Source organism: Emys orbicularis, chromosome 10 (genome assembly GCF_028017835.1).
Source record: "Emys orbicularis isolate rEmyOrb1 chromosome 10, rEmyOrb1.hap1, whole genome shotgun sequence".
NCBI classification, from domain to species: domain Eukaryota; kingdom Metazoa; phylum Chordata; order Testudines; family Emydidae; genus Emys; species Emys orbicularis.
Window position 1 is genome coordinate 89104630 of NC_088692.1, and position 26279 is coordinate 89130908.

At 40.2% G+C, this 26279-nt stretch overlaps 1 protein-coding gene across 1 annotated transcript in view; it reads right to left on the minus strand.

Annotated features, from left to right (window-relative positions):
- Positions 1-10531: 10531 nt before the first annotated feature.
- The window catches only part of CTDSPL2 (CTD small phosphatase like 2), a 40287-nt gene continuing 24539 nt past the window's right edge, over positions 10532-26279 (minus strand). Inside the window, exons 9-13 of the mRNA XM_065412150.1 lie at positions 20191-20253; positions 20000-20079; positions 16407-16533; positions 11377-11472; positions 10532-10877 (exon numbers count right to left, since the gene is read on the minus strand). Of these exons, the coding sequence (XP_065268222.1) occupies positions 10812-10877; positions 11377-11472; positions 16407-16533; positions 20000-20079; positions 20191-20253 (432 nt within the window). The 3' untranslated portion in view covers positions 10532-10811. The remainder of the gene's footprint in view (positions 10878-11376; positions 11473-16406; positions 16534-19999; positions 20080-20190; positions 20254-26279) is intronic.

A 26279-nucleotide genomic window follows, 5' to 3' on the forward strand; every position in this document is an offset into this window, starting at 1 on the left:
GAATTATGTACAAAAAAAAAAACTGCATTCAAAAATAAAACAATGTAAAACTTTAGAACCTACAATTCCACTCAGTCCTACATCAGCCAATCGTTCAAACAAGTTTGCAGGAGATAATGCTGCCCACATCTTGTTTACAATGTCACCTGAAAGTGAAAACAGGTGTTCTCATGGCACTGTTGTAGTCAGCATCACAAGATATTTACGTGCCAGATGCGCTAAAGATTCATGTGTCCCTTCATGCTTCAACCACCATTCCAGAATACATGCGTCCATGCTGATGACGGGTTCTGCTCGATAACGATCCAAAGCAGAGTGGACATATTAGTCAGATGCCACCAGCAGAAGGTTGATTTTCTTTTTTGGTGGTTCGGGTTTTCAGTATTGCGTGTTCCCCTTCAGCCTCTCCTTGGCTCCGAGAATGTTCTCAAAGGTTTTGTCAGTAGTGGCTGCTTATCTATGTCATCAGGCTATCATGGTATTCCCATACTTCAACTATTGGCTACTCGGGGTTGATCCTACCAAGAAGTGTTTTCTGCCCCAAGGACAGTGTTCGCTCTCTTTTTGGACCTGCGCCTTCAGCTGAACATGGAAAAATTAACACTAAATCCCGTTCAGGACATACAATTCATAGGGGTGCCCTTGGATTCCCTAACATCCATGGCATCTCTTCCCTTGGAGAGATTCCGGACTTTATCAAGCCTTGTCAAAATGACTCGGGATAGCCCCCGGACCTTCAACTTCTGGGTCACATGGCGGTTTGCACCTTCATGACACAGCATGTGAGGTTACGCCTCTGCTTTTTCCAGGGGTATCTCGGAACAGTTTACTCGCCAAGCAGACAGAGTCTAGGCAAGCAGGTGTTGGTCCCCCAGCATGTAAAATATTCCCTAGATTGGTGGAAGATTCATCACAGTGTAGGGACAGGGGTCCCCTTCCTCTAACTGGTGTCGACAGTAACCATAACCACGGATACATTTCTGTTTGGATCGGAGGGAAGAGAGGGGTGCATCTTGGCTCTCTAACAATCCAGGGCAGATGGTCATCCTGAGACCACCCTCTATATCAACGGTCTGGAGATCAGAGCTGTCAGAAATTCCTGTCTTCATTTCCTTCCTCTCATCAGACACAGATCCATCAAAGTCATGACACACAACATGGCTTGCATGTTTTATATCAAGAGGCAAGAAGAGCAAGATCACCTTCCCTCTGTGCAAAGGCAATAAAATGAGTGGAGTTGGTTCATAAAGTATCACATAAGAATCTTAGCAACAAGGCTGCCCAGCATACAGAATGTCACAGCTGACATGCTCAGCAGGTGCTTCTTCCAAGACTACAAATGGGAGTTGGATCCCAGATTCTGGCTGGAATCTTTTGGGCTTAGGAGTTTCCACAAGTAGACCTTTTTGCCACAACTACAAACAAAAAATGCCACCTATTTTGTCCAGGGGGGGCGGGTTGGATCACAATTCTCTGGGGGAAGCCTTCCTCCTGCCATGGACGAAGAGGCTGTTTATACCTTCCCTCCAATGCTTCTCATCCTCAAGACAATAAGATCAAACAGGACAAGGCCAGAGTCATTCTGATAGCCCTGACATGGTCAAAGCAAGCATGGTTCCCTTACCTGTTTCATCTTGCTCTCTAGCTGATAAATCTCCCAACTGCTAATTTCCTCTCCCAGCACTCTGGTCCTCTGATGCATCCCAACTTGGGAATTCTTTGCCTGAAGGGTCGTTCCTTGATGGTTCATGGGGCTAGAGTCATCCTGCTCTGTGAGATATAACACATACTATTAAATAGTAGAAAAGTTTCCACCAGAACTACTTACCTTCAAAAGTAGACAAAATTTGGCCACTGATGTGAACTCCACAATGCTGCTCCCGAATCTGCCCCGCTTCCGCTCATCCTCAAGCACCTGCTATATCTTAAGAAATCAGGATGTCCCATAATTCCCTCAAGGTTCATCTGGTGGCCCTAACATCCTTTCGTACTACTATTGAGGGTTTTTCTCTGTTTGCTCACCTCACAACTGCAAGATTTATAAAAGGTCTGGGGAATGTCTTCCCATAGATAAAGGTTCCTACCCCTGCCTGGGACCTGAACTTGTTTCTCAAAAGCCTCAGAAAATCTTGTTGAACTGACGTTCACCTGCTCCTTATTGGATTTATCTAGTAAAACAGCCTTCCTAGTGACTATTACCTCACACTGCGGAGTCAGAGAGATTGGGGCCTTAATGGCAGACCTCCTCCCCCGCTTCACAATATTCTACAAGGATCAGGTTTCTACCTAAAGTAACTTCCGAATTTCATCTGAATCAGATCATATACCTACCAGTTTTCTTTCCCAAACCACATACTTCCAACCTTCCAAAACCACATACTTCCAACTCTAGATGTCAGGAGGGCGTTATCCTTCTGTCTGGATAGAACTAAACCATTTCGTAAATCCACTGGACTCTTTGTTTTGATTGCAGACAGGTCTGCCATTTCTACCCAGAGACTTTCTAAATGGATTTCCAAGTGTATTGTAGTATGCTACTATAGTATCGACAGTCCATCTCTACCGGTGCACTTGACTAGATCACAACCTACCTCTATGGCTCTCCTTAAAAATGTTCCTATTTCAGAGATCTGCAGAGCCGCTACATGGTCTCTGGTGCATGTCTTCTCTCTAGACACAATGTCCTGGTTGATGCCTCCAGATCTGACACTACATTTGGCAAGGCAGTTCTCGCCTCTGCAATGGACTCCATTCCAAATGCCCCCACTCCTCTTTCTGGGAATACTCCTTGGGAGTCACCAAGGATGGATCACCCATAGGGACCCTACTCAAAGATGAAAGAGAGGTTACTCAACCTGTGCAGTAACTGTAGTTCTTCAAGATGTATCCCCCATGGGTGCTCAACTACCCACCCCCCTTCCCCTCTGCTTTGGAGTTTCTTCTGAGACTCAGTCGTGCAGAAGGAACTGAGGGAGTGGTTTGCCTGTGCAATCTGACATAGCCTCGGTGCAGGGCATGAGGATACCAACGGCACGTGCATGGGCCGAACAGACACTGCTAATGAAAATCTCCAATCAAGAGTGGAGCACCTATAGAGGAACACATCTCACAGAACTTCAGTTACTGCACGGGGTAAGAAACCTCTATTTATTCACTGTGACCCCACATCCTTTTCAGAATCACAAGTTATACATCTAAGAACAAAGAATGTAAGTCACATTTACAGAACACAATCCTACAACCTATGAGTGTGACCAACATCGTTTGTTCCTAGTTGTATAACCTTTCATTTTCCTACATGAATGTATCTTTTTACCTGTATCTGTCTTGTCAAGTGTACGCTCCTCAGAGCAAGGACTGTAAAACTACATCTTGTACAGCACTGAATACATTATTAGCATTTAAATATTTTCTGCAGTTATACAAAGTGGTTGAATCTATTTAAATATAGATGTGTGAGCTTTTGGAAAACATCATGTTTGAATTGATTTTCCTTGCTATGATTTTTAAAAGCATACTGTCTTTTTGACTACCTGTAAAGATGATGGATGTGCTCTTTCACTACCTCTTTCTCTGTGGCGTCACTTGAAGTGAGAGATTAAAAAAAGTCTTGGAAAATTAAAATAATGTGAAATTTCTTCTTCCTCCAAAGACAAATTTGAAGATGAATTATCAGTCTGGCTTTTAACAACTGGAAGATGCTCTGAAGATCTATTTGAATCAGTTGGAGAAAAAAAGACCTCAAAATACATGGTTTCCTCTTCTATTGCCCATTTACTTGGCATAGGAGCAGAAGTAATAGAAGCAAAGACATAACTAAATGTTAACACCATCAAGTTCAAACACATTTTCATAAGCTCCATGGTAGGAGTCATCTTTATGAGACTACTGTGAAATATTGGGGGAAGAAAGGGGCATTGTTAATTATAAAAATACTATGCACTTCTATAGCACATTTCACCCCAGGACCTCAAATTGCTTTAAAACGTCCAAGTATTATTCCCCTTTTACAGATGGGCAAGCTACGGTATAGATAGACAAAATAATTTGCCCAACATCACTTGCTGCATCAGTGGCAGAATTATGAGTTTCTGACTTCAGTTCCCTCCCATCTCCTAGACCACATGCTCTCATTTAATATAAATGCTTTCCATATCTAAAGGTTCCTGCTTAGAAGATAAGATAGAGTTTTATGTGAATAATTCTGACCTATGATAGTTTTACAAAAGATATGCATTGGACCATGTACAATATAGAACATCAGAATCAAATCAAGACTAACCAAAATGAACCAGCTATAACAATTTTATCAGATAAAGTACATGTATTTGGTTTTTTTTTCTTGTTTGATCTCCATTACTGACTTTAAATATATATATATTTTCCTCCAATTTTAGAGCCTAAAAGTTACATAAAATCCATGTTCTGAAGAAAACTGTTTCTGCAGCGAGTGTAGGCAGGAAGGGCATTTGCTGATAAATGCCAGCTGAAAGAATTAATATAGGCTAAAAATCCCAATATAGTAGCTAAAACAAATATTTAATACAAATCTTGTGATTCTTAGTACTAGCAGTGTTGTCAGAAGCAGCACAAATTGGTAGATCAGTTCTCTCTATAAAAATACTTACTCAGGATTCAGCACTCCTCAGTACCAGAATTGACACAAGGATCAACCAAAACAAAATAAATTGTTTCACGTGTTACCATCAAGATTAACAAGCTAAAAATTGATGTGCCTCAACAGTGGACCAAGTCAATAAATCTTCACCTTCATCAATCTGTCCTTGCTTGCTCCCCCACAAGAAAAGAAAAAAAGATTGCAGCTTGTGCTGAAAAATATGAATAGCATAATGAGATATTTAATTTATAGTATACAAAATGATACACCTATGCTATTTCCTATCAGATACACACTGGTTCATTTCAAGTTTTTTTTTTTAAATATTCAGTATCAGGAACAATGGTGTAAATCTGGAGTGACACATTGTTAGTCTAAGCAGTCCTTGAGTGCATCCCTTTAGCTTCTCCCAGACAGTCTGTAATGTTGAAACCTAACCTCAGGTGCATGACTTCAGTGTGCTTATTATTCCTTCTTTCAGAAGAAATACCTTTCCTTACACATTTATGTAGATTGTAAGACCTCATCTTTCTTCTAGCATGGAAAGCACCATTCACACTTACGATTTTATACAAACTTGTATAGTCAGGGACGGATTAATGGTAAAGGGATGCTAATCCATTAGAATCACTTCCCCCCCTAAAATAAGAAAAAAACAACAACTTTGAGGCACCTCTCCCTCCCCTAGACAAATAGTTGTCTTTCTCCCAAAAGAGGAAGTTTAGCCTACCTCAGAAGGCAGCTGGCCAACATCAGTCAGCTGTGCATGGCGGTCTGGTACCCTACCTCTGTGGCTCTCAACCTTTCCAGACCACTGTCCCCCTTTCAGGAGGCTGATCTGTCCTGCGTACCCCAAGTTTCACCTCACTTAAAAACTACTTGCTTACAAAATCAGACATAAAATACAAAAGCATCACAGCACTCTCTAATTGAAAATTTGCTTTTCTCATTTTTGCCATAGAATTATAAAATAGATCAATTGGGAATATAAATACTGTATTTACATTTAAATGTACAGTATATAGAGCAGTATAAACAAATCATTGTCTGTATGAAATTTTAGTTTGTACCAACTTGGCTAGTGGCTTTTATGTAGCCTGTTGTAAAACGAGGCAAATATCTAGATGAATTGATGTATCCCCTGGAAGACCTTTGCATACCCCCAGGGGTGTGTGTACCCCTGGTTGAGAACCACTGCCCTACCTCATTGCTCCATCTGGGTCCTTTTTGAGCAGGGCCTAGATCGGAAGCTCTTGCATTAATCTACCTCTGTGTCAGTCTTTAAGTAGTTTAAAAAAATCTTTAAGGGATTAATTACTTTTATATAACCAGAATGATTGTAGACTAGTTGGATGGCATGCTTCCCCATGCCACATATATATACATAATTTCCACACTAGAAAAATGCTGCAGCTTTTAAAGTCTTACTATCAATGGAATAAAAAAAACATTGTGATTGCTTTCTCTCTGCACCTGCTGAGAATGTAGAAACACAACTTGTCAGTCTGAATTTATACAGGAAAACAAGTAGACAGACTTGGTCACTTTTTGTTTTTTAATTGGTAGCAGGTTTAATGTCTACGTACATGATATGGGTAGTGTTATCCTATTAAGCATCTTTTATCTCGATCTAGTATTTTATATTTCAATAATTTTGAAGTTTATTAGTTTAACAAATAATAATAATGGCGTCTGATGAAGTGGGCATTCACCCACAAAAGCTTATGCTCCAATACTTCTGTTAGTCTTAAAGGTGCCACAGGACCCTCTGTTGCTAGTTTAACAAAGGCTTCTCTAATAGGGTTTACCAGTCCAGCCACACAGCTGCCATCAAGGAGTACTTGGCGCTGCTGTGGGATGGAAGAGGGTGCAAAGTCACCTATTCCATTCCCCCAATTCCATTCTGTGCTAGTTGTCCCCAATCACAGGGGAAGGATAGTACCTTAGTCACAGATCACAGGGACCCACTATGGCTCTGCAACTCAAGAATCCTATGAAAGGGAGACCCTCTATTGATTGGATCCACTGGATTTAGGAGTGCTTTGCACCAATGGAGCGGTGCGAAATAGATTGTGTGCTGCCCCAGATTGGGGCCACTTAAGGGGTTGGAAAAATTATGCTTAAATGACAATGGCTCATTAATTCTGGCTCATAGCTGCTGACTTTAGTGACAACAATAAATTTATACCACTCCCATTTGCCCTCCAGAACCCACAAAGTGATGGGAAAGCAAAATGAATTATTTTCTGTCGGTTTCAATGTCAGAAATAAAGAAAGAGCATATTCTTGTCAATTCTGATAAAGTATTATCAGATGATGACTTAGCAATTTGAAGTTAAATTGCCAAATGACTTGTAATACTTAGAATCAATTGTAATATGATAACAGAATGGAGCTAGATGTTTAGACAAAGAAGAATAAAGTAACGTGATTAGCAATTTGAACACTCCAAGAAAGCTAGGACCAGAAGAGAAAGCAAAGGAAAATGGATGCACACGTGACTGTTTACTTTCTTGTACAATGTTTGTCAAATGTCCAAAACAAGCTCTGTGGATGAAAGCGTGATTCAATAAAGCACTTAAACACATAATTAACTTTAATCAAGTGTTTAAATGCTTGAATCAGTGTCTTAGGGAAGCTGACACAGTATCCTTAGTTTACACTTGGTTGACAAAGAACTGCCAACAGAAGGATGCCTTTGATCAATATTTGATCAGGCCTCACAGAATTCAGACTTTAAAAAGTTTCTGAGTAATAATGAAAGATATTTTCCTATGTAGATGGAAGGTGAAACAATTGAATGTTAACTAACAAACAAAACAGTAAAATCGAGGCAGTTACCCTTCTATATAAACAGTAAATTAAAAAAAAAGCCTCCACATGTATTGAACGTTGCAAAATCCTAAGAAACTGTAATAATCTTTCATCCGAGCATAGTTCTGCTGTCAGAAGTAAAAATGATCAAAGCTAGACTAGAACATGTGCAGAACACGTAAAAGGACCATACAAACAGCAGGCTGTAGTGAAAGAGAGCAAACAAAATCACCAAGAATTTACAGTAGAAAGAGGATGTTATGGTATGCCTCTGATAAATTCTCTAAAAATAAGAAAATTAGAGTAAGTGATACAGTTACAAGATTAATTGCATAATAGTGAAGTAACTCAAAAAGGGCCCAAGCCTGAATACCTTGTACACCCAACCCCTCCCCTCCCAGTTATCAGCGATAATTTTGGGTTGTAATTAGCTGTGTATGATATTTAAAAATCAGAGTAGTACTTAATCCTTGTCATTCCACCCCATCATAGAATCCAATAAAATGAAAAACAGGAAAAAAAATCTGATTACATTTAAGTGCACTAGATGGAAAGATTACGTAGATCAGAAGTATTTGACATTTTTAGAAGCTTAATTTTTTTAAAAAGACATTCTCTCAGCAAAGCAGGATTATAATTATAAAAATCAGATTTGCAGCATGTTAACATTCAAGTATTTAATATGTATTATGGAGCAGTCTATATAGATTAGTTTTGTTGTGCATCTAGATAGTACCAAATCACCAATTTTCCCTACATTTCCTAGAAACCAGATTGCAATATCTCACATTCTAATTTTCCTCAGTGATCTGAAATCATGACATAGATACATGTATAAAATGAAATGTGTACTTTGCCTTAACCAAAAATACCAATTTTGTAATAGTTTTACTCAAAATGGCGTAAATTAGAACGCAAATGCTTAGGAAAATGATTCTAATTGGTGGTAACCATGTACCATTTTATTGAGTCACAGAGAATGTCCATGATTAACTTATTCAAGGTAGTTCCATTATGCTAGATTTATTTAGCAATGAATTAAAAAAATCCTAATACGGTATAACATATTATTTATGGTAATTTGGAAGAAATTCCACTCTGAAGAGGAGTTCATTGTTAAATTAACTTAAAAAATTCTTAGATTTACGTTTGAGAGGGAGATTTAAAAATAATAATTTAAAAATTGTGGGAGAATCTTGCAGCAACTCAAACACAAACTGACCATTTTCAAATCTGTAAGTGTATCCATTATATTAGCATAAAAACAGGAGGGGTGGGGATAGTTCTGGGGTTCACACGTCTGCGCAAAAGCATATATATATATATATAAAGGTAATGTTATGTACATTTTATTTCAATAAAGACATAAGACAAACAGCGTAAAGATGCCCAGATGCCCTAAAGATAAATACATTTAAAAGATTCTCATTAAAATGAATCTGTAGTATTTCTTTCCTGCAAGCAAAATACCTTTCTTTAAATACAAAAAAAAAAAAAAAAAAAAAAATCAGTATTCTGAATTGCAAATGCTTTTCACTTTTTTTGCAGAAAATCTGCCATGATGACTTTTTTTTTTTAATGAATAAGGATTTTCCACAAAACAGGCTTGCTCTACATGCTAATTTTTTTAACAGTTCATTGACACAATGTGCTAGCTACATACACAACAGATAATATAGTAAGAAAACACTCAACCTGATGAAAAGTTAAAATCTTCATTAATACACTGGAAAAAGTTGACATAACTCATGCCTTTTAAAATCAAAAATACAAAATTAAATGTTTTCCTAAAAAGATTTTCCTTATTTTAAGGACTCATTTGAAAATGAAGCTGCATGTAATTTGTACAATAAAATTGTACAAGTAAACAGGTAATATACATAAAAAATTAATTGACATACTTCTCAATTATCAGTTGTCCACCTTTAATTTCCAATACTGTACTTTCTTAACAAGCATACAAAATATCAAACTTCTCTTTAGAAAAAGTGCCGTTCTGTGACATCCTTTACACAAAAACAGTCCAAGCCTGTGGCATGTTAATGCAGTCGAGAGGCAAAGCATCCTAACTTTTACAAATTATACCTTCCATAAAAAGCCTCCTGAAAAGGAGATTACACACCATTATAAAAATATCAACCTCTTGTGGTAGCTGCATTAGAGAACCAAGGCTTGAAGACTATTTCCATATAGCATAGAAAACCACTATGATAGCATATTAACTGCATTGGTGGCATGGGAGTGTACTGTATCACAGGATTATGCATAGTTACTATTAGGTACCTTCACTGTTACACAAAGTTTAAAACTGATTGTAACAAACAGCATAACAGGAGGTACCACCAGCCCATGCAAAACATCTTAAAATACTGAGCCACTGTGCAGAATACTTCATTCTTGGAGGAATCCGAAGGCAGCAGTAATTGATTTGCATCAAACCCAACAGGTTACCAAATAATTCTCCTTAAAGATTTGTATGCACAGTATAATCTGAGGTATTCCTTGTCCATCAATTGAGCGTGCCACTGCAAGATATTGTCTGTCCAGAGTACATGCCATCACAATGGTTTAAATATTCTGAATATTAGTAATTCTTATATTCTTATCTAGCCAGTCTCTTGATTTTTGAAAAGATTTCAACTACAGTAGAATATTACAGAAACAAAATATAAATGCAGGTATTTCTAAATGAAACTTACATGGACTAAAACTAGAGAATATTTTTAAACAAATATACAGTATGCAGGCAGACAAAGCAGGAAAACGGCCATTCAATTGTATAATAAAAAACTAATAAAATTTGGCTATTTCCAGAAAAACTATGAAGCGCCTCAACTAAAAGGAATGCATAATGAAATTCTAAGCTAATACAGGTCAAAAATGTAAAAAGGTTATAAACCTTAACAGGAAAAATAAAACAACTTTTACTGGCCATTCCTGTTGAAATGAGAATCTTAAAGTAACAGAAAAGTGGCTACAAACCCACTTAGAGCACCAAACAGAGAGAAAATAAGAGTCCATTTTCAATCTCTGTTATATCATAAAATCCTGTGTTTCTACAGGTCAAACTGCTGGTGGCAGAAACAGAATTCTTTATAAACTGCAGATGTCCTGTACATAAAAAAATTTCATTGGAGTTGCACTAGTTCTAAAGACTTTTCTGTTCTCGCCTACCTACTGTATTGTACTGTATGTATTCAATCTGAGATATAGAAAGTCTCTTTCTGTAACCCTTGATTACTGTTGGGCACCAAAGATAAGAAAAGCAAGACGGGGTACAAAAATGCAAAATTTCAACAGTAATGGCAATGTTTTTGTTTTAGTCCAAAAGGGTCCTGCATTTTCTCCCCCTTCAGTAATTTGATAAAAGGCTTGGTGTTTAATCTGGGGGTAGCAAGTCATGCAAGCGAAATCTGTCTCTGATGTGAGGTCGGACATCTTCATTCTGTAGAAAAAAATAAAATTACAGTTTTTAAAATAATAAATGTATCTATACTTCAGATTTTAAGAGTTATGTTTTTAAATTATGTTAGTATACATAATAATACAACACCATTTACAGTGCTTTGTATTTTCAAAGAGCTTTACAACATTAACTAATTAACATTCACAAAAGCCCGGTGAGATAAGTAGTATCTCAGTTTTACAAATGAGGAAACAGATGTGCGGGTAGGCAAGTCACTTAACTGAAGGTCCCATAGGTAGTGTCAGAGCTGGTACTAATCTTCTAACCATGTACTCAACCCAATACATTCTGCTTTTTACTAATAAAATAATAAGTACTCCCTATACATATTTTGGATTATTGTCCAGACAAGACAGAGTTTTGGAAAGTTCCTAAGTAACATTTTCAGAAGTTTCCAAGTGATGTAGGCTCCTAAATCACTTAGTCAATTTTGAAACTACCTAGAGTGTATATGAAAAAAGATGAATACATTACTCACCAGCTCTACAAGTTTCTCCAGAAAAGGAATTAATTTTAGGAGTTCATTGTCATTTTTATCCATGAACCAGCTCTCTATAGGAATTCCATTTGAAAGCTAAAGTAAAATCACAGGTATGTTAATTTTTATGCTGAATATCTCCAGAAAAAAACACTGATGATATAGTGCATTTTATGTAAAACAAATTTTGTGCCAACAGAACTTATCAATACATATTTTTTGCTCTAGAAGTTGTTTTAAAATCCACTTGTAAAAAATTCCCTTCCTTTGCACAAAACTGTTAAAAAGGAACACTAGTGATACTCTAGTATCACTGACATTTTTAGTACTAAAACCTCTGCTGGACTGAAATACATAGAAATGTTCAGAAAGTGTTCAAATATAGGCAGATACTGCAGACTTTTGTAAAACCAATGCTGACCCCAGTTTACATATGCAAGCAACGTTGAGTTTAACAGCTACTCACTGAAATTAATGACATAAAACTGACAAAATTTGTATTTCTGTAATTGTTTAGAAGATATAAAATTCCTTCAAAACCTAACAGCATTAACTCTGATATACACAGTAAATACATTTTTAATTCCACCATTTTGAACCATTTGGGTATTTGTGAGGAAACCCACTGCCCATGTTGATTGTCAACGGACAATTTATAAGGATATTACCATGTAAAAGGCAGAGAGGCCCCTGGAAATAACTGCATCCAAACACCAGTACATATTAGTAACTGTTGACTAAGCAACCAGGTACCCAGAGGCTGTTCCCCTTCGCTCAGTGAAAACTCCAGCTATAACCCCAGAGCTCTCAAAGCTAAAAATAAATAAATAATAATATATGGAGATATCCCTATCTCATAGAACTGGAAGGGACCCTGAAAGGTCATCGAGTCCAGCCCCCTGCCTTCACTAGCAGGACCAAGTACTGATTTTTGCCCCAGATCCCTAAATGGCCCCCTCAAGGATTGAACTCACAATCCTGGGTTTAGCAGGCCAATGCTCAGACCACTCCCCCCATGCATAGGATTTCCCCAAGAAATACTAACAGATAAAGGGACTAACTTCAGCCTTCCTGAAGCTCAAGTCCCTGAAAACCTCTGTGTACCACCCACAGCCAGACAGCCTACGTGAGCAATTTAATAAAACTCCAAAGGGAACATTGAAACGCTTTGTTAGTTATGACCCCAAGCACTAGGACTGGCTAGTCCAACCGTTCCTTTTTACCATGAGGGAGGTCCTGCAGGCCTTTACAGGGCTCTCTCCCTTCAAGTTATTTTATGACCACCAGCCGCAGGGAATTTTGGACTTGCTCTGAAAGGGCTGGGAGGAACAAGACGTAGGTGCTTTAAGTATGATTCAGTACATCATACAACTAAGGGAATGACTCAGAGACGAGGGGTGTTCACCAGAGGACATTTAAGAAAGGTTGAATAAGTGCAGGTGCAAAATGATAATGGAGGGGCATGACTACGGGTCTTTTACCTGGGTGACCAGGTCCTTTTACTGCTTCCTTTGGCTGAGTCAGTTAATGCCCAGTGGCAGGGTCCATTTGAAGTTATTAAACAGGTAGGGCCATTGGATGATGAGATAAAAATGACAGGCAGAAGGAAGGAAACCAAAATTTACCATGTGAATCTTCTTAGACCTTAGAAGACGCAAGGAAAACCTGCTGATAACTCCCTTCCCTACGGAGCCTGAACTAGGACTCCGAACACCCAGTGGCCAAAACCCGACACCAACTCTTGCAGGTTAGGGACTTACTGCTGTAAAGAGGAGGCAACTCTTCCAATTGACCAATGTCTTTGCTACTGTATTTTACTCCTCCCTGGGAGAACACAGTTAATCCAACACTACCCTAGAGACCATCTCGGGCTAATGTGTCAGAGAGAACCCCAGGCCCTTACCATGGAGGCTGTAGGATACAGTCTGAGAAGTCATGATGCAGGTGGGGATAATCAGGGGGTCAAAAAGTGAATGGCGGAACCCCATAGTTGTGGTTCCCAAACCATACGGTTCGGTTTTGCATCAATTTCAGGAAAGGTAAATCCATCTCAAAATTTGATGCCTATCTGATATTACAGGTAGACAATTTATTAGAGTGGCTGGGACCAGTGAAGTACCTGAGCACTAATAAACTGATGAAGGATTACTGACAGATCTCTTTATTTCCATCCTCACAAGAGAAAACTTCTTTCTCAACCCCTTTAGGCATTTCAGAACTCCATGGAGCCGCAACAGATGTTTTCCAGATGTTTACGAATAAAATCATCAGCCCTCATCATCAATATGCTATGGCAGCGGTTCTCAACTGGAAGTCTGCAAGCCCTTTCAGGGGGACCGCAGGGCTCCGTAGCTGAAACCCATCAGCCCCAACTTTTCCCAGGCATTCATACTACATGCAGGCACCTCAGATGTTGACTTTGGCACCATGCTCTTGCAGAACTTGGTGGGGGGAAAACACCTGATCCTACATCTGAGCAAGAAGCTATTCCATCAAGAAAAGGCTCACTCAATTACTGAAAAGGAGGCCTTAGCGATTAAGTGGGCTGTGTATTCCCTCAGATATTACCTGCTGGGCAGCCCCTTCTCCTTGATCACAGATCATGCTCCTCTATGCTGGCTCCATGACATGAATGACTGGAACCTGCACATAAGGTGGTGGCACCTAACCTTACAGCCCTATAGCTTCAGGGCCTGCTCGACCAAAAAAGAAAAGCTCATCGCATGTGGCAAAATGACATCACACCAGCAGAAGAAAACGTCATACAAGCAACTCAAGGCTGAAGCCCAAAGGAAAATCCGTGACATCAGAAATAAGTGGTGTCCAAAAAGGACAAGGAGATTGAGCTTTATGCTGATAAACATGACATGAGGAGGGTTTTTTTCAGGCAAGAAGGGCCATTTACGGTCCATGCTCCCATGGACCCACACCACTCCAAGCCAAAGACAGGTCAACGTATTGTAAGGATAGCAAAGCCATCAAAGCCAGATGGAAGGAGCATTTTGAGTTACTCCTGAACTGTGAGTCAACTGTCCCTGGTGCTACTATTGAATCTATACCTCAACATGAAAAAGAATCTCTTGCTGACACCCCCCGCCCCTTGAAGAAGTAACACAAGACATTATGCAAACTAAGAACAACAAGGCAGCAGGGCCTGATGGCATACCAGCTGAAGTCTCCAAGTTGGAGGTGAAGAACTGGTAAGGAAGCTCCAAACACTTTTTCTTCATATCTGGTATAAGAAGAAGATTCCAGAAGACTTGAGAAACGCTAACATTGTTACAATTTTTAAGAAAGGAGATGAGTCAAAGTGTGGAAACTATAGAGGCATTGCTTTGCTATCTACAGCAGGGAAAATCCTTGCCCGTATCCTCTTAAATCGATTATTTCCCCTTGCTGAGGAAATATTGCTGGAATTTCAGTGCGGTTTTAGATCATCCCGTGGGACAACCAACATGATCTTCGTTGCCCGCCAAATCCAGGAAAAGTCTCAGGAGCAAAATCAGGACCTGTACTGTACTCACAGGGCCGGCTCCAGGCACCAGCCCACCAGGCTTGTGCTTGGGGCGGCACCTGGAGGGAGGCGGCGCAGCGCTGCGGCTCCGGCCGCCGGGGAGAGCGGAGCCCCGGCCGGGCACTCCGCCCTCCTCTCAGGGCTCCGGCTGCCCTCCCCCCCGGCGCCCTCCCTCCGGCCGCCGGGGAGAGCGGAGCCCCGGCCGGGGCTCGCCGCCCTCCCCCCGGCGCTCTGGCCGCCGGGGAGAGCAGAGCCCCGGCCGGGGCTCGCCGCCCTCCCCCCGGCGCTCTGGCCGCCCTCCCCCCCAGCGCCCTCCCCCTGGCCGCCGGGGAGAGCGGAGCCCCGGCCGGGCACTCCGCCCTCCTCCCAGGGCTCCGGCCGCCCTCCCCCCCGGCGCCCTCCCCCCGGGGCTCCGGCCGCCCTCCCCCCCGCACCCTCCCCTGCCGCGCTGGGGGGGGGAGGGCGGCCGGAGGCTTTTTTGCCTGGGGTGGCAAAAAAGCCAGAGCCGGCCCTGTGTACTCACTGACAGGGTGACCAGATGTCCCGATTTTATAGGGACAGTCCCGATTTTGGGGTCTTTTTCTTATATAGGCTCCTATTACCCCCCACCCCCATCCCGATTTTTCACACTTGCTGTCTGGTCACCCTACACTGACATCAGAAAAAGCCCTTTCCTTCAACTGACTTCAGTGGGTTCTGGATTAGGATCTTGGTTCAGAAGCCCAGTTTACAATATGAAATTGAATCGTGCTAACTGACATCAGTTGTGAGCAGTGGATTTCCCTGAACTAGTGCTGAATTTATAGACAACAAAACTGTATCACTAGTAGGCAGACTACTGTTTTCAACACCAGTTCTATTCTCTAATGTAGAGGGACTCCTGAGATTAATCTCCACTTCCCTCATGTCTATACAATTATGGAGACTGGATTATATATAGAGCATATTTTTGGACTAAATCTGGATCATGGAATGTATATTGAACACCTCTAGTATACAGAAGTATGATAGTTGTACACACTTCACCTCAACCAGCAATTTGTTTGCTAATAATTCTTCTACTAATTCTGAAAGGGTATATTTTGTGAATAATCCTAACAGACTGGATTTTTCTGAATTTCTAGAAGAGGTAATTGATTGAGTAAAAGTGTTAAAGCCCTTCTTATCATTAAAAATAATCAAAATACAAAGGAAATGTTGTGAGTATGGTGAAGTATTCTGAGTTTTCTGAAGAACGTTTGCCGCACAGAAATTCTTTTCACTTACATTATTTTACTTTTTAAAATTATACTATTTTTGAAATGGTCAAGTAACACCTAAAATGTTCCTATTAAAAAAGTACCCAGCATATTTTGAGGTGAATTTATTACAAATGAGTTAGGTACTTTTTTTTTTTTTTTTTTTTTTACACCTAGCATTTTCTTAATTTACCTAGTTAAATTAAAAGTTTATGTTTTCATTTTCAGAGAAGGTTTTTACAAATTCTAAAAAGTGTGACTATCACAAAAATGCTTACCTGATAGGCAAAGGCTTGTGGTGAATTGTCAATTATGATCGTTTTTGAAAGATCTCTACCAAGGATATTTAAATCCTTTATATAATTTCCTTGTACACAAACACAATGCTCACGGAAAAGTCGATGCCTATGGGTTAAAGGAAAATTAATTAATTTAGTAACTTAAAAAATATGTTGCAGAGAGAAAAAGAAAATTAAATGCTGCCAAGTGTTATGGAAGTTAAAATCTTAATTTTTCTTTCTTGATGTGCTTAGCTCTTCTTAAGAAGCTGCCCTTTTAAAAACTGGCTCTCTCTTTTGGGCTATTCTTTCATCATCAAAATTCTTAGCAAATAGGTAGACCTTATATTCAAGTATTGCCATGCCTTAACATGGAACTTGTGTGTTTCTCTAAAAATATAATGTTTAAAACCAAAGAGAGGGATTAATGCAATTCTGTACTTTTTTTGGTAATTCATTTACCCACGACAGTTAAGATGCGGTATCTGGCTGTCAGTGAGGTCCTGATTTTTAACCAGTTTTCCAGATGAGTTGACAGAGGCAAGCAAGGACCTCAAGTGACTTCCCAAGGTCACACAGTATGTCAGGGGTTAGCCCCTCAATGGAACCCTGGCTTCCAGTCCTTTGCTCTAACCAGTAGAGAACAGAGCCTCCCTATCCCTGTACCTGCCAGAATAGAAAATACTAGAAGGAATGTTTTCTGTGGACTGTTACCTGTGTTGGCAATTAATCTATTTCAGTTACAATATCTTAAGAAAAGCCTCAAGGCCAAAACATTCCATCAACTGCTTTTTTCCCCCAATTACCCTGCTCCCATTTAATTCAACAGAGAGACGCTGTATAATAATTAGAAATGTTTGGATAGTGTACAAGGATTCAGGTTGTTTAAAGTAGTATTAAAAATACAACTGAAGCTTCATCACCTTAACTATAGAATAAACTGACTTTCAAATATAGGTTACATTAAAATCATATTACAATGTAAATGCATCTTTCTAAGCTTTACATTTTCTTATTATGACAATCTCTCTAAGGCTGTTCAACAATTTAGGAAATCTGATCAAACGAAATAAAAAAAAAAAGCTGTATCTGAAATGTTTAATTTCACAAAGGGGTGGAGCGCCCACTGTTACTATAAATAAGCTGATGGCTCAGTGACAAACAATTTGATATGTAGATTCTGAGTCAGGTGTGTGCGTGCCTGACAAGTTTACCTTTAGGCTAAAGTCAAAACTAATCAAGCCTTGATGTCAGCTTTTCAGTGGCACATGAATCACAAGTGTGGATCCAGTTCAAATTCTTAGAAGATAGTTCAGATGCACCACCCCATTTCATTATATCCATCCTGTCCCAATATGTTTAAAATTGCATTCTGAGTCATAAAAATTAGAGCTGTAAAAGACTTTTTCAGAGAGACTTGTGAAGTATTACATAAGTTACTCCCATTAAGAATGAGATAGCCATGTAACTTCCCACACATTAATGGGACAGATTCCTTCAGTACTTATAATTCCTTTTTATATTATTCATATTTGATTATATTTATAGACTTTAATCAAAAACAAATTTATAATGCTGACTAAATGAGATAAAATGCATCTAAAAACATTTGTTTAGGTTTCCTAAAAATAATCTAAAAGAATATTATTACTGCATGTTAAGGAGGACACTGGCAAGATGAATATAATAGTGGTGAATCTGTGAATAAACAACTTTTTAAAGGTACAAGAAATATGTCCAGATTCCACACACCATATACTGAAGATCTATTTAACTGAAACTCACCCAGTTTAGATTCCATAAATAGATAAAAAGTACTTCTGTATTTATAGTCCTTAAATATAAACTCATAGATTTCACGGCCAGAATGGCCCATTGTGATCACTCAGTCTGACTTTCTGTACAACTTCCCTAACATAATTCCTAGAGCTAGGCTAGCATATGGCTAGAGTTGTCAGGATTCGATTTTTATCAGTAAATGTCTGTAAATGTTGATTTCACCATACACACACAAACCAACAACAAAAATGTGCATTGATAATAATCAAAATGTAGCTGGGCAAAGTAAGGAAAATGCTGCTTGAGAACTTATTAGAGTTGGATTTGAGGATATTTATTTTGTATATTTTGACATGGGATGTTGACAATTAGTGTTTTAACGGTTATAAAGCTTTAACTTTTTGAATCTTAATATCTATCATTAAATTACTGTCTGAGTACCCTATTATCTGACTTTCCCATAATCTCCTGCAACCGTGAAAACTTAAATCAATAAAAATTAAAGAAAAAAATGCCTAAAAATAAACAGATATCTGCCAAAATAAACATCAAATTCTGCCAGGCCTAAATATAGCTTTAGCTTGGGTGCAGAATCTATACACTGCAAAACTTTATTATTATGTGTCTGACTATAGCATGTAAGTGTCCCAATCATCGACAAGGGCTCTGCTGTGCTGTACATACAAGTAATAAAAAGACAGTCTCTGCCCCAGAGTGCTTATTATTTACAGAAAAATATCTATTAGGTGAAATGCTTCTAGAATACTGAAGTTTTAGAAAGTATAAAATATTTGGATTAAAATAAGTTGACAATATATCTTTAAAGCCTTAAAGTAAATTATGATTGGTGTCCTATACTTTAAAAACGACAGGAGAAATCCTGATCTCACTGAAGTCAATGGGAATTTTTCCATATACTTCAATGGGGCTGGGATTTCACCCTGTTTTCTGAGCTAACATGATGCAAATGAGAAGTTTACAAATGAGCTCTTGGGCATAGTATCTTGCATTCCCTAATCAGAGAAGGCGGAAATGATTTATTCCCCTTAATAAGGATATCACATTTTGAATGGATCCCTGAGGATTTCCCCTTTTTTTCTGCTTTAACTTTCCCATCCAAAAAGTCTATCATCCTTCCAGATGAGGATCACTATGCAAATTCCTCCACCAACATTTCCTTAAAAATCTTGAGGAATTGTTCTTGAGCAATGCAAGACACTCCCCTACATCATAGCTCAGGGTTCAGGTAAAAGACTAGGAAATGAACAAGGCTAAATAACTGTTACCAGAATCATCAACAAATCATTTCATGCTTGAATGAAAGATGCAAATATTTTGATCCTGCAAATAACAGATTTAAAATTAATTTTATGAATTGTCCTTTAAAAAGTAGTTCATTTTAAAAAGTCATCAAATAATGAATTATTTTCTGTCAAACTATTTGTTTTCTTGATATACACTTAAAAATCAGTCAAATATTGATGATGTAGCAGAGAAACAGGTGCTAGAAGAATTACATTTGTAATGAGTAACTCTCAAATATGTTATGATGGATCAAGGGATACATATGCTTTAAGCGTCAGAATGGAGTACAACAATGATTAGGGTTTATGTCTCTATCCCTTGTACAATAATTCAATTACCTTTCTACCTCTCATTTCCCCCCTTCACGCATACACACTTGGTCAATTTAGTGAGGCACACTACAACAAAGAAGTTAATGTGTAATGATTGATTTCTTAATTATAATTTTGTGAAAAATAAATTGGTTAGCCTAACATTAGATATTTACATGAGTTTTTAATCAAGTTTACCTGACCAGTTGCTTTTTAGGGTCTAGTATGTTCAGTAACTTGTCTGCATACACCTTCTTAGAAGCAGTAAAAAGAATGATCTATAAATTAGAGGAGGAAAAAGTTGCATCATTACTGCATTATTTAGCATCATATAAATGAGTATATATAATATAAAAAGAAATTTCAGGGAGATATCGAAGTATTATTACCTCATAAATCTGAGACATACGTTCCAGGAATTCTCTGAAGAACGGCCTTAACCGCACATAAACCTATAGAAATAAGAGATGGATTTAATTAAATAATACAGAAAGATTCAAAGTGGCTTTACTGTAGGGACAGCTGAAGCTATAGATAGTCTGTACAGATTATTAAATAAAAATGGTCATTATGAATACACTTAACAGAAATGATAGATTACTCATAGTAATATTTGAGCATTCAAAAAATATTTCAACCAACTTGCAATATCACTCAACTCTTCTATGAGTGAAAAGGTAAAATGGTAAAGTAATCTTTATCTGATTTACTGGAAAACTTGATGAAGTCAGAAATCATTTTAAAAATACAGGAACCAGGCAATTTCTTAACTAAAAATTGTATTTTGCAACTCTGATCCCTCAATCTGCTTCAGGTTCTGTCTGTCAGTCAGCAGCCACACTGAACTTCAAAAGAAAATCTTAACCACAAAAGAAATCGCACTGTCAAATGGCAAATCATCAGTGTTACCCAGCATAATCTTAACTGCTGCATCCTGAACATGGCAGAAAATCTAAAATTGAATTAAGACGACGGATTCTTAGACAGGATTTTAAGCTGTCATATACCACTGGCCTTGTGACACTGGATTTTACAATTGGCAAATGGAAATTTCTACTACTGCTGAGTAGGGATGAGATACTGGACACCAGGATCAGGGAGGCCACCAAAGGGCAAGGAGGAGGATATTGTCCTCTGTTTACCGTTTTTACAAACTTGTTTGCATATAGAGTTGCACCAGTTTAAGTAAAGGTGTTATTTTAAACCAATTAGTTAAACTGGTGCAAAAGACTGTGCAGGCACTTTTATTTTGTTTTAAACCAGCTTTATTTTTGTTTAGCTTTAAGTCAATTAGGAACAAATTTAAGCTAAACTGAAATAAGTCACTCTTGTACCAAAATAAGAGTGTCCACACAGGGTTTGCACTGATTTCACTAAACTGGTGTAAATTTTGTGTGTAGGCAAGGTCTGAGTACTCAGAAGGAACAAACAGGGAACTCCACAGATTAATAGGAAGTTCCATATCATCAACAGTCATATTGCAATTGATCTTGGTCTTCTGATGGCAGCACACATTTCTTGACCACCGAAGACCTGATCTTACTTGAACAGAAAGCTTTCTGCAGTGTTTGTAGCCATAACCAACTTCTTATCAGGTCTAGGATTTTTCCTCAGCTTTCCAAATCGGTCTTTTGTCCTATTCAAAGGATCCCCTTTGTAGGTCCCATATTGGACTCAACAGCAGGGAGAGCCCTTCTGCCAGAAGACAGATTTCTCAAAATGGAGCAATGCCTATGAAGATCCAAAGTTGCCCCACACTGATGATAAAGTTCTTCCTGGATCTCAAAGGGGTTTGTAGCAGCCACTATCTACATGACTTCATTTGCCCCTCTGACAATGATACCTTTGCAACACTGGACATCCCTGTCTACTGTCCAAATTTGGACGGTCTTCAGTTGTGTCTCACCATGTCCCAGAAAATTACAGCCTCTCTACACTGGTGGTCAAACAGGACCAATATGCTCAAAGGTGTGCAGTTCACTCCTCCAGGTCCATGCTGGACAATGACTTCAGATGTACCAACAAAGGATTAGGGAGCACACTTGAACAACTTAATGGTTTAAGGACATTGGTCTTCTCAAGAAAGAACACTGCACAGCAATGTACTGGAATTAAGAGCTGTTCACCTGGCCCATAGATCGTTCCTTCTTCACTTGCAAGAGAAGACTGTGCAGGTAGTAACAGACAATAAATTGGCAATGTATTATATAAACAAACAAGAGGTTGCTCCCTCCGCCTCTTTGTATGCGGAGGCAATAAAGAAATGGGATTGGTGGATCCGCCACAACATTTACCCTGTAGCAATACATTTGGCAGGGGAAAACAATGTGGTTGCAGATCGCCCCAGGAGAGATGCCTCCCAGATGCATGAGTGGTCCCTGAAGAAGCAGTTGGTTCAGACCTTTTCCAGATGGGCTCGACCAATCATGGACCTGTTCATGACAAGTTCTTCACATGCTTGCACATGTCCATTCCATTGTAGGTGTGTGCAAGCCCCAAGTACAGTCGCCGGAAATTTTTCCCTTAGCGGTATCCATCGGGTTGGCCCTGGCACCATCTGGTGCTGCACGTCCATAGGGCTAGCATAAAGGGCCTCGCTGACCCAGATGCGAGCTCTCCTTAAGTCCTGGCCTTGAAGGTGACTTTTCTGTTCTTTTGGAGTCTCTCACCACGGAGTGGGGTCTCTTCCTCGTGGAATGGTTCACTTCTGAAGCTGACCCATGGTCCTCACTCAACAACACTGAAGGCACTGGCACAGTCATAGAAACCGTGACCAAAGGACGCAGGACTCTCCAAATCAGCAGACACAACGGAATGACTGTCACTGAAGGGAAAAGACCTGTGGCAGGTGTAGCAGGTTTTAAAGCCTGGGATCTTTGGAATAACCTAAGCAGGAAAAGGACAGAAAAGACGCAACGGCTGAAAGTGAAGGTTCTGGTGACAAAGGAAAGGGATTAGATGTGGGAACCTCTCCCTCAAAAAAGCATAAATGTGTGCTAAAACATTAAAATTGAAAAAAACAGATTAAAATAAAATACTAAGCAAGAGCAAGGAAGCTGTAAATCTAGCAGCGGACACGGCTAAGATATATCTTGAGCAAAGGACTATGGAGAAGGAATTGGAGTGGTGGTGGGTTTGCACCTCCTTAGAAACCTTGATACTGGAGCATGCCGATGTATGGTGTGCAGTTGTGTACTCAGACACTGCTTTCTAAAATCTCCAATTGAGTGCATACAGGCACTCACACATACTATGGTGGAGAACACACAGAGACACATACTTGAAGAAGAACCTTAATTCACATCATGGTAGGGGTCCACTACAGACCACCTAACCAAAAAGAAGAAGTGGATGAGGCTTTTTTAAAAAATAGCTAACAAAATCATCCAAAGCACAGGATGGGGAACAGTGTCAGAGAGACTGAGTGACTTGCCCATTGTCACAAAGGCAGTCTGGGGAGGGAATTGAACCCAGGTCTAGACCTAGGTTAGCACCTTAACCACTGGGCCATCGTTGCTGACTTCAAATCAAGTGCCTTTGACATCAACAACAGGGTGAAACAGGGGTGTGTCCTAACCTCTGTGTTTTTTAACTTCTACTTTGCATTCCTGCTCTCTCATGCATTTAAGGACAGCAATGATGGCATTGATCTTCGAACCACACTAGACGGAGGCTTGTTCAACATAGCAAGAATTAGAGTGAAAGCCAAGGGGAAAGAGCTGGTTCTGAGAGATTTCCTGTTTGCGAATGATGCAGCTTTGGTTGCCCACAGTGAATCTTCCCTGCAAAATCTCTTGGGTAGATTTTGAGTGTCATTCAAGAGCTTCGGATTGACAATTAGTTTCAAGAAGACTGTGATCATGTACCAAAGGGTGGAAGAACCAATGCCTGACATCACTCTGGAGGGTAAATCTCTGCATTGTTGACAGCTTTTGCTACTTGGGTTCTATGATCAGCAGGAATCTTGCCCTTCAGACTGAACTAACAATCAGAAAAGCAGCTAAGAATTTTGGGCTATTACAGAAACGTGCATGGAATAACAGCTAACTATCACCAAAGGTGAAGATGTAAATCTATGAGACTTGTGTGCTGTCATCCCTGCTTTATGTTCAGAAACATGGACTACATACGCTAGGCACATTAGGAGACTGAACAGCTTCCACATGAGATAGCTGGGCAAGATCCTGAAAATAAGAGTGGGAAGACAAAATGCCAAACACAGAGGTGCTGGAGCACACAGGATTGACACACTTAGAAACTACTATCAAGAAGAGGAGGTTGCAATGGCTCAGTCATATCAGGAGAATGGAAGAAGACCGTATCCCCAAGAGCATTTTGTACAGCGACATTCGAAATAGCTCTAGAAAGCGGGGTCGCCCTTTATGGCAGTACCACGACATGTGCAAAAATGATATGACGTCGTTTAACATCAATGTAGAAAGCTGGGTGGAGCGCACAGAATCCCATCCAATCTGGATGGTTGTAATGCAAGGTCGTAACAGGTCCTTATGCACAAGGTGATCCAATTGGAAATCCTCTGCGAGGACACAGGAAGGCACTTCATCCTATCCATTATAGTGATGAAGAGCTGCGTTGATTTACGGAAAGGCTTGGTACGTTCTAAGTAAAAAGTCAAGGCCCTTTGGACGTCCAGCCCATGAAGATGCCTCTCTTCACTGGTCTTATGCGGTTTGGGACAGAACACCGGGCGGAAGATGTCCTGGTGCATATGGAAGGTAGACACCACCTTCGGCAGGAAGGCCAGGTGGGGCTGCAGCTGAACCTGGTCTTTGTAGAAAACCGTGTATAGCGGTTCTGAGGTCAAGGCTCTAATCTCAGAAACTCATCTCACTGAAACAATAAGGAGTCTGGTGGCACCTTAAAGACTAACAGATTTATTTGGGCATAAGCTTTCGTGGGTAAAAACCTCACTTCTTCAGAGGCATAGAGTGAAAGTTACAGATGCAGGCATTATATACTGACACATGGAGAGCAGGGAGTTACTTCGCAAGTGGAGAACCAGTGTTGACAGGGCCAATTCAACCAGGGTGGAAGTGGTCCACTCCCAATAATAGATGAGGAGGTGTTAATTCCAGGAGAGGAAAAGCTGCTTCTGTAATGAGCCAGCCACTCCCAGTCCCTATTCAAGCCCAGATTAATGGTGTTAAATTTGCAAATGAATTTTAGTTCTACTGTTTCTCTTTGAAGTCTGTTTCTGAAGTTTTTTTGTTCAACGATAGTGACTTTTAAATCTGTAATAGAATGACCAGGGAGATTGAAGTGTTCACTTACTGGCTTATGTATGTTACCATTCCTGATGTCCGATTTGTGTCCATTTATTCTTTTGCGGAGGGACTGTCCGGTTTGGCCAATGTACATGGCAGAGGGGCATTGCTGGCACATGATGGCATATATAACATTAGTGGATGTGCAGGTGAATGAGTCCTTGATGGTGTGGCTGATGTGGTTGGGTCCTCTGATGGTGTCGCCAGAGTAGATATGGGGACAGAGTAGGCAACGAGGTTTGCTACAGGGATTGGTTCCTGGGTTGGTGTTTCTGTGGTGTGGTGTGTAGTTGCTGGTGAGTATTTGCTTCAGGTTGGGGAGTTGTCTGTAAGCGAGGACTGGACACATAAACACCACCCTATACCGGAAACCTACTGACCGCTATACGTACCTACATGCCTCCAGCTTCCATCCAAGACACATCACACGATCCATTGTCTACAGCCAAGCCCTAAGATACAACCGAATTTGCTCCAACCCCTCAGACAGAGACAAACACCTACAAGATCTTTATCAAGCATTCGTAAAACTACAATACCCACCTGGGGAAGTGAGGAAACAGATTGACAGAGCAAGACGGGTACCCAGAAATCACCTACTACAGGACAGGCCCAACAAGGACAATAACAGAACACCACTGGCCATCACATACAGCCCCCAGCTAAAACCTCTCCAGCGCATTATCCAGGATCTACAACCTATCCTGGAAAATGATCCCTCACTCTCACAGACCTTGGGAGGCAGGCCAGTCCTCGCTTACAGCGAGACAACCGTCTTGGTCGTGACCTTGGGGACTGACAGTGTTTGGCGGATCGGTGTTGGAAACCCGGCGATCTACGCCTTATGCTATCTGACCAGGACATCGAGAGGGACTGGTAGCTATCACGTGCCGGTTGCCGGGAGGAACTCCTGGAATGCGGCGATCCCAGTCTCAGAGACCAACAACGGTCTCTCAACAATCGATCCCTCAATTGGTCACAGGATCTGTACCGAGCTCTCTGCGACACGAGGGGTCAGTCTCGCTGCTCCTGTCAGGGGGGGACGATAAAGGAGAGCACGCCTCAGTGGGTCTGCGCCAGGCTACCATCGAGGTACGCCTCGAATCCTGCTGTCAGTGCCCAAGGTCCAGGGACCAAAGAGGGCTCCACTGAGCCTGCCTATCTGAGGTGTGATGGCGTCAGGCGGGCAAGTG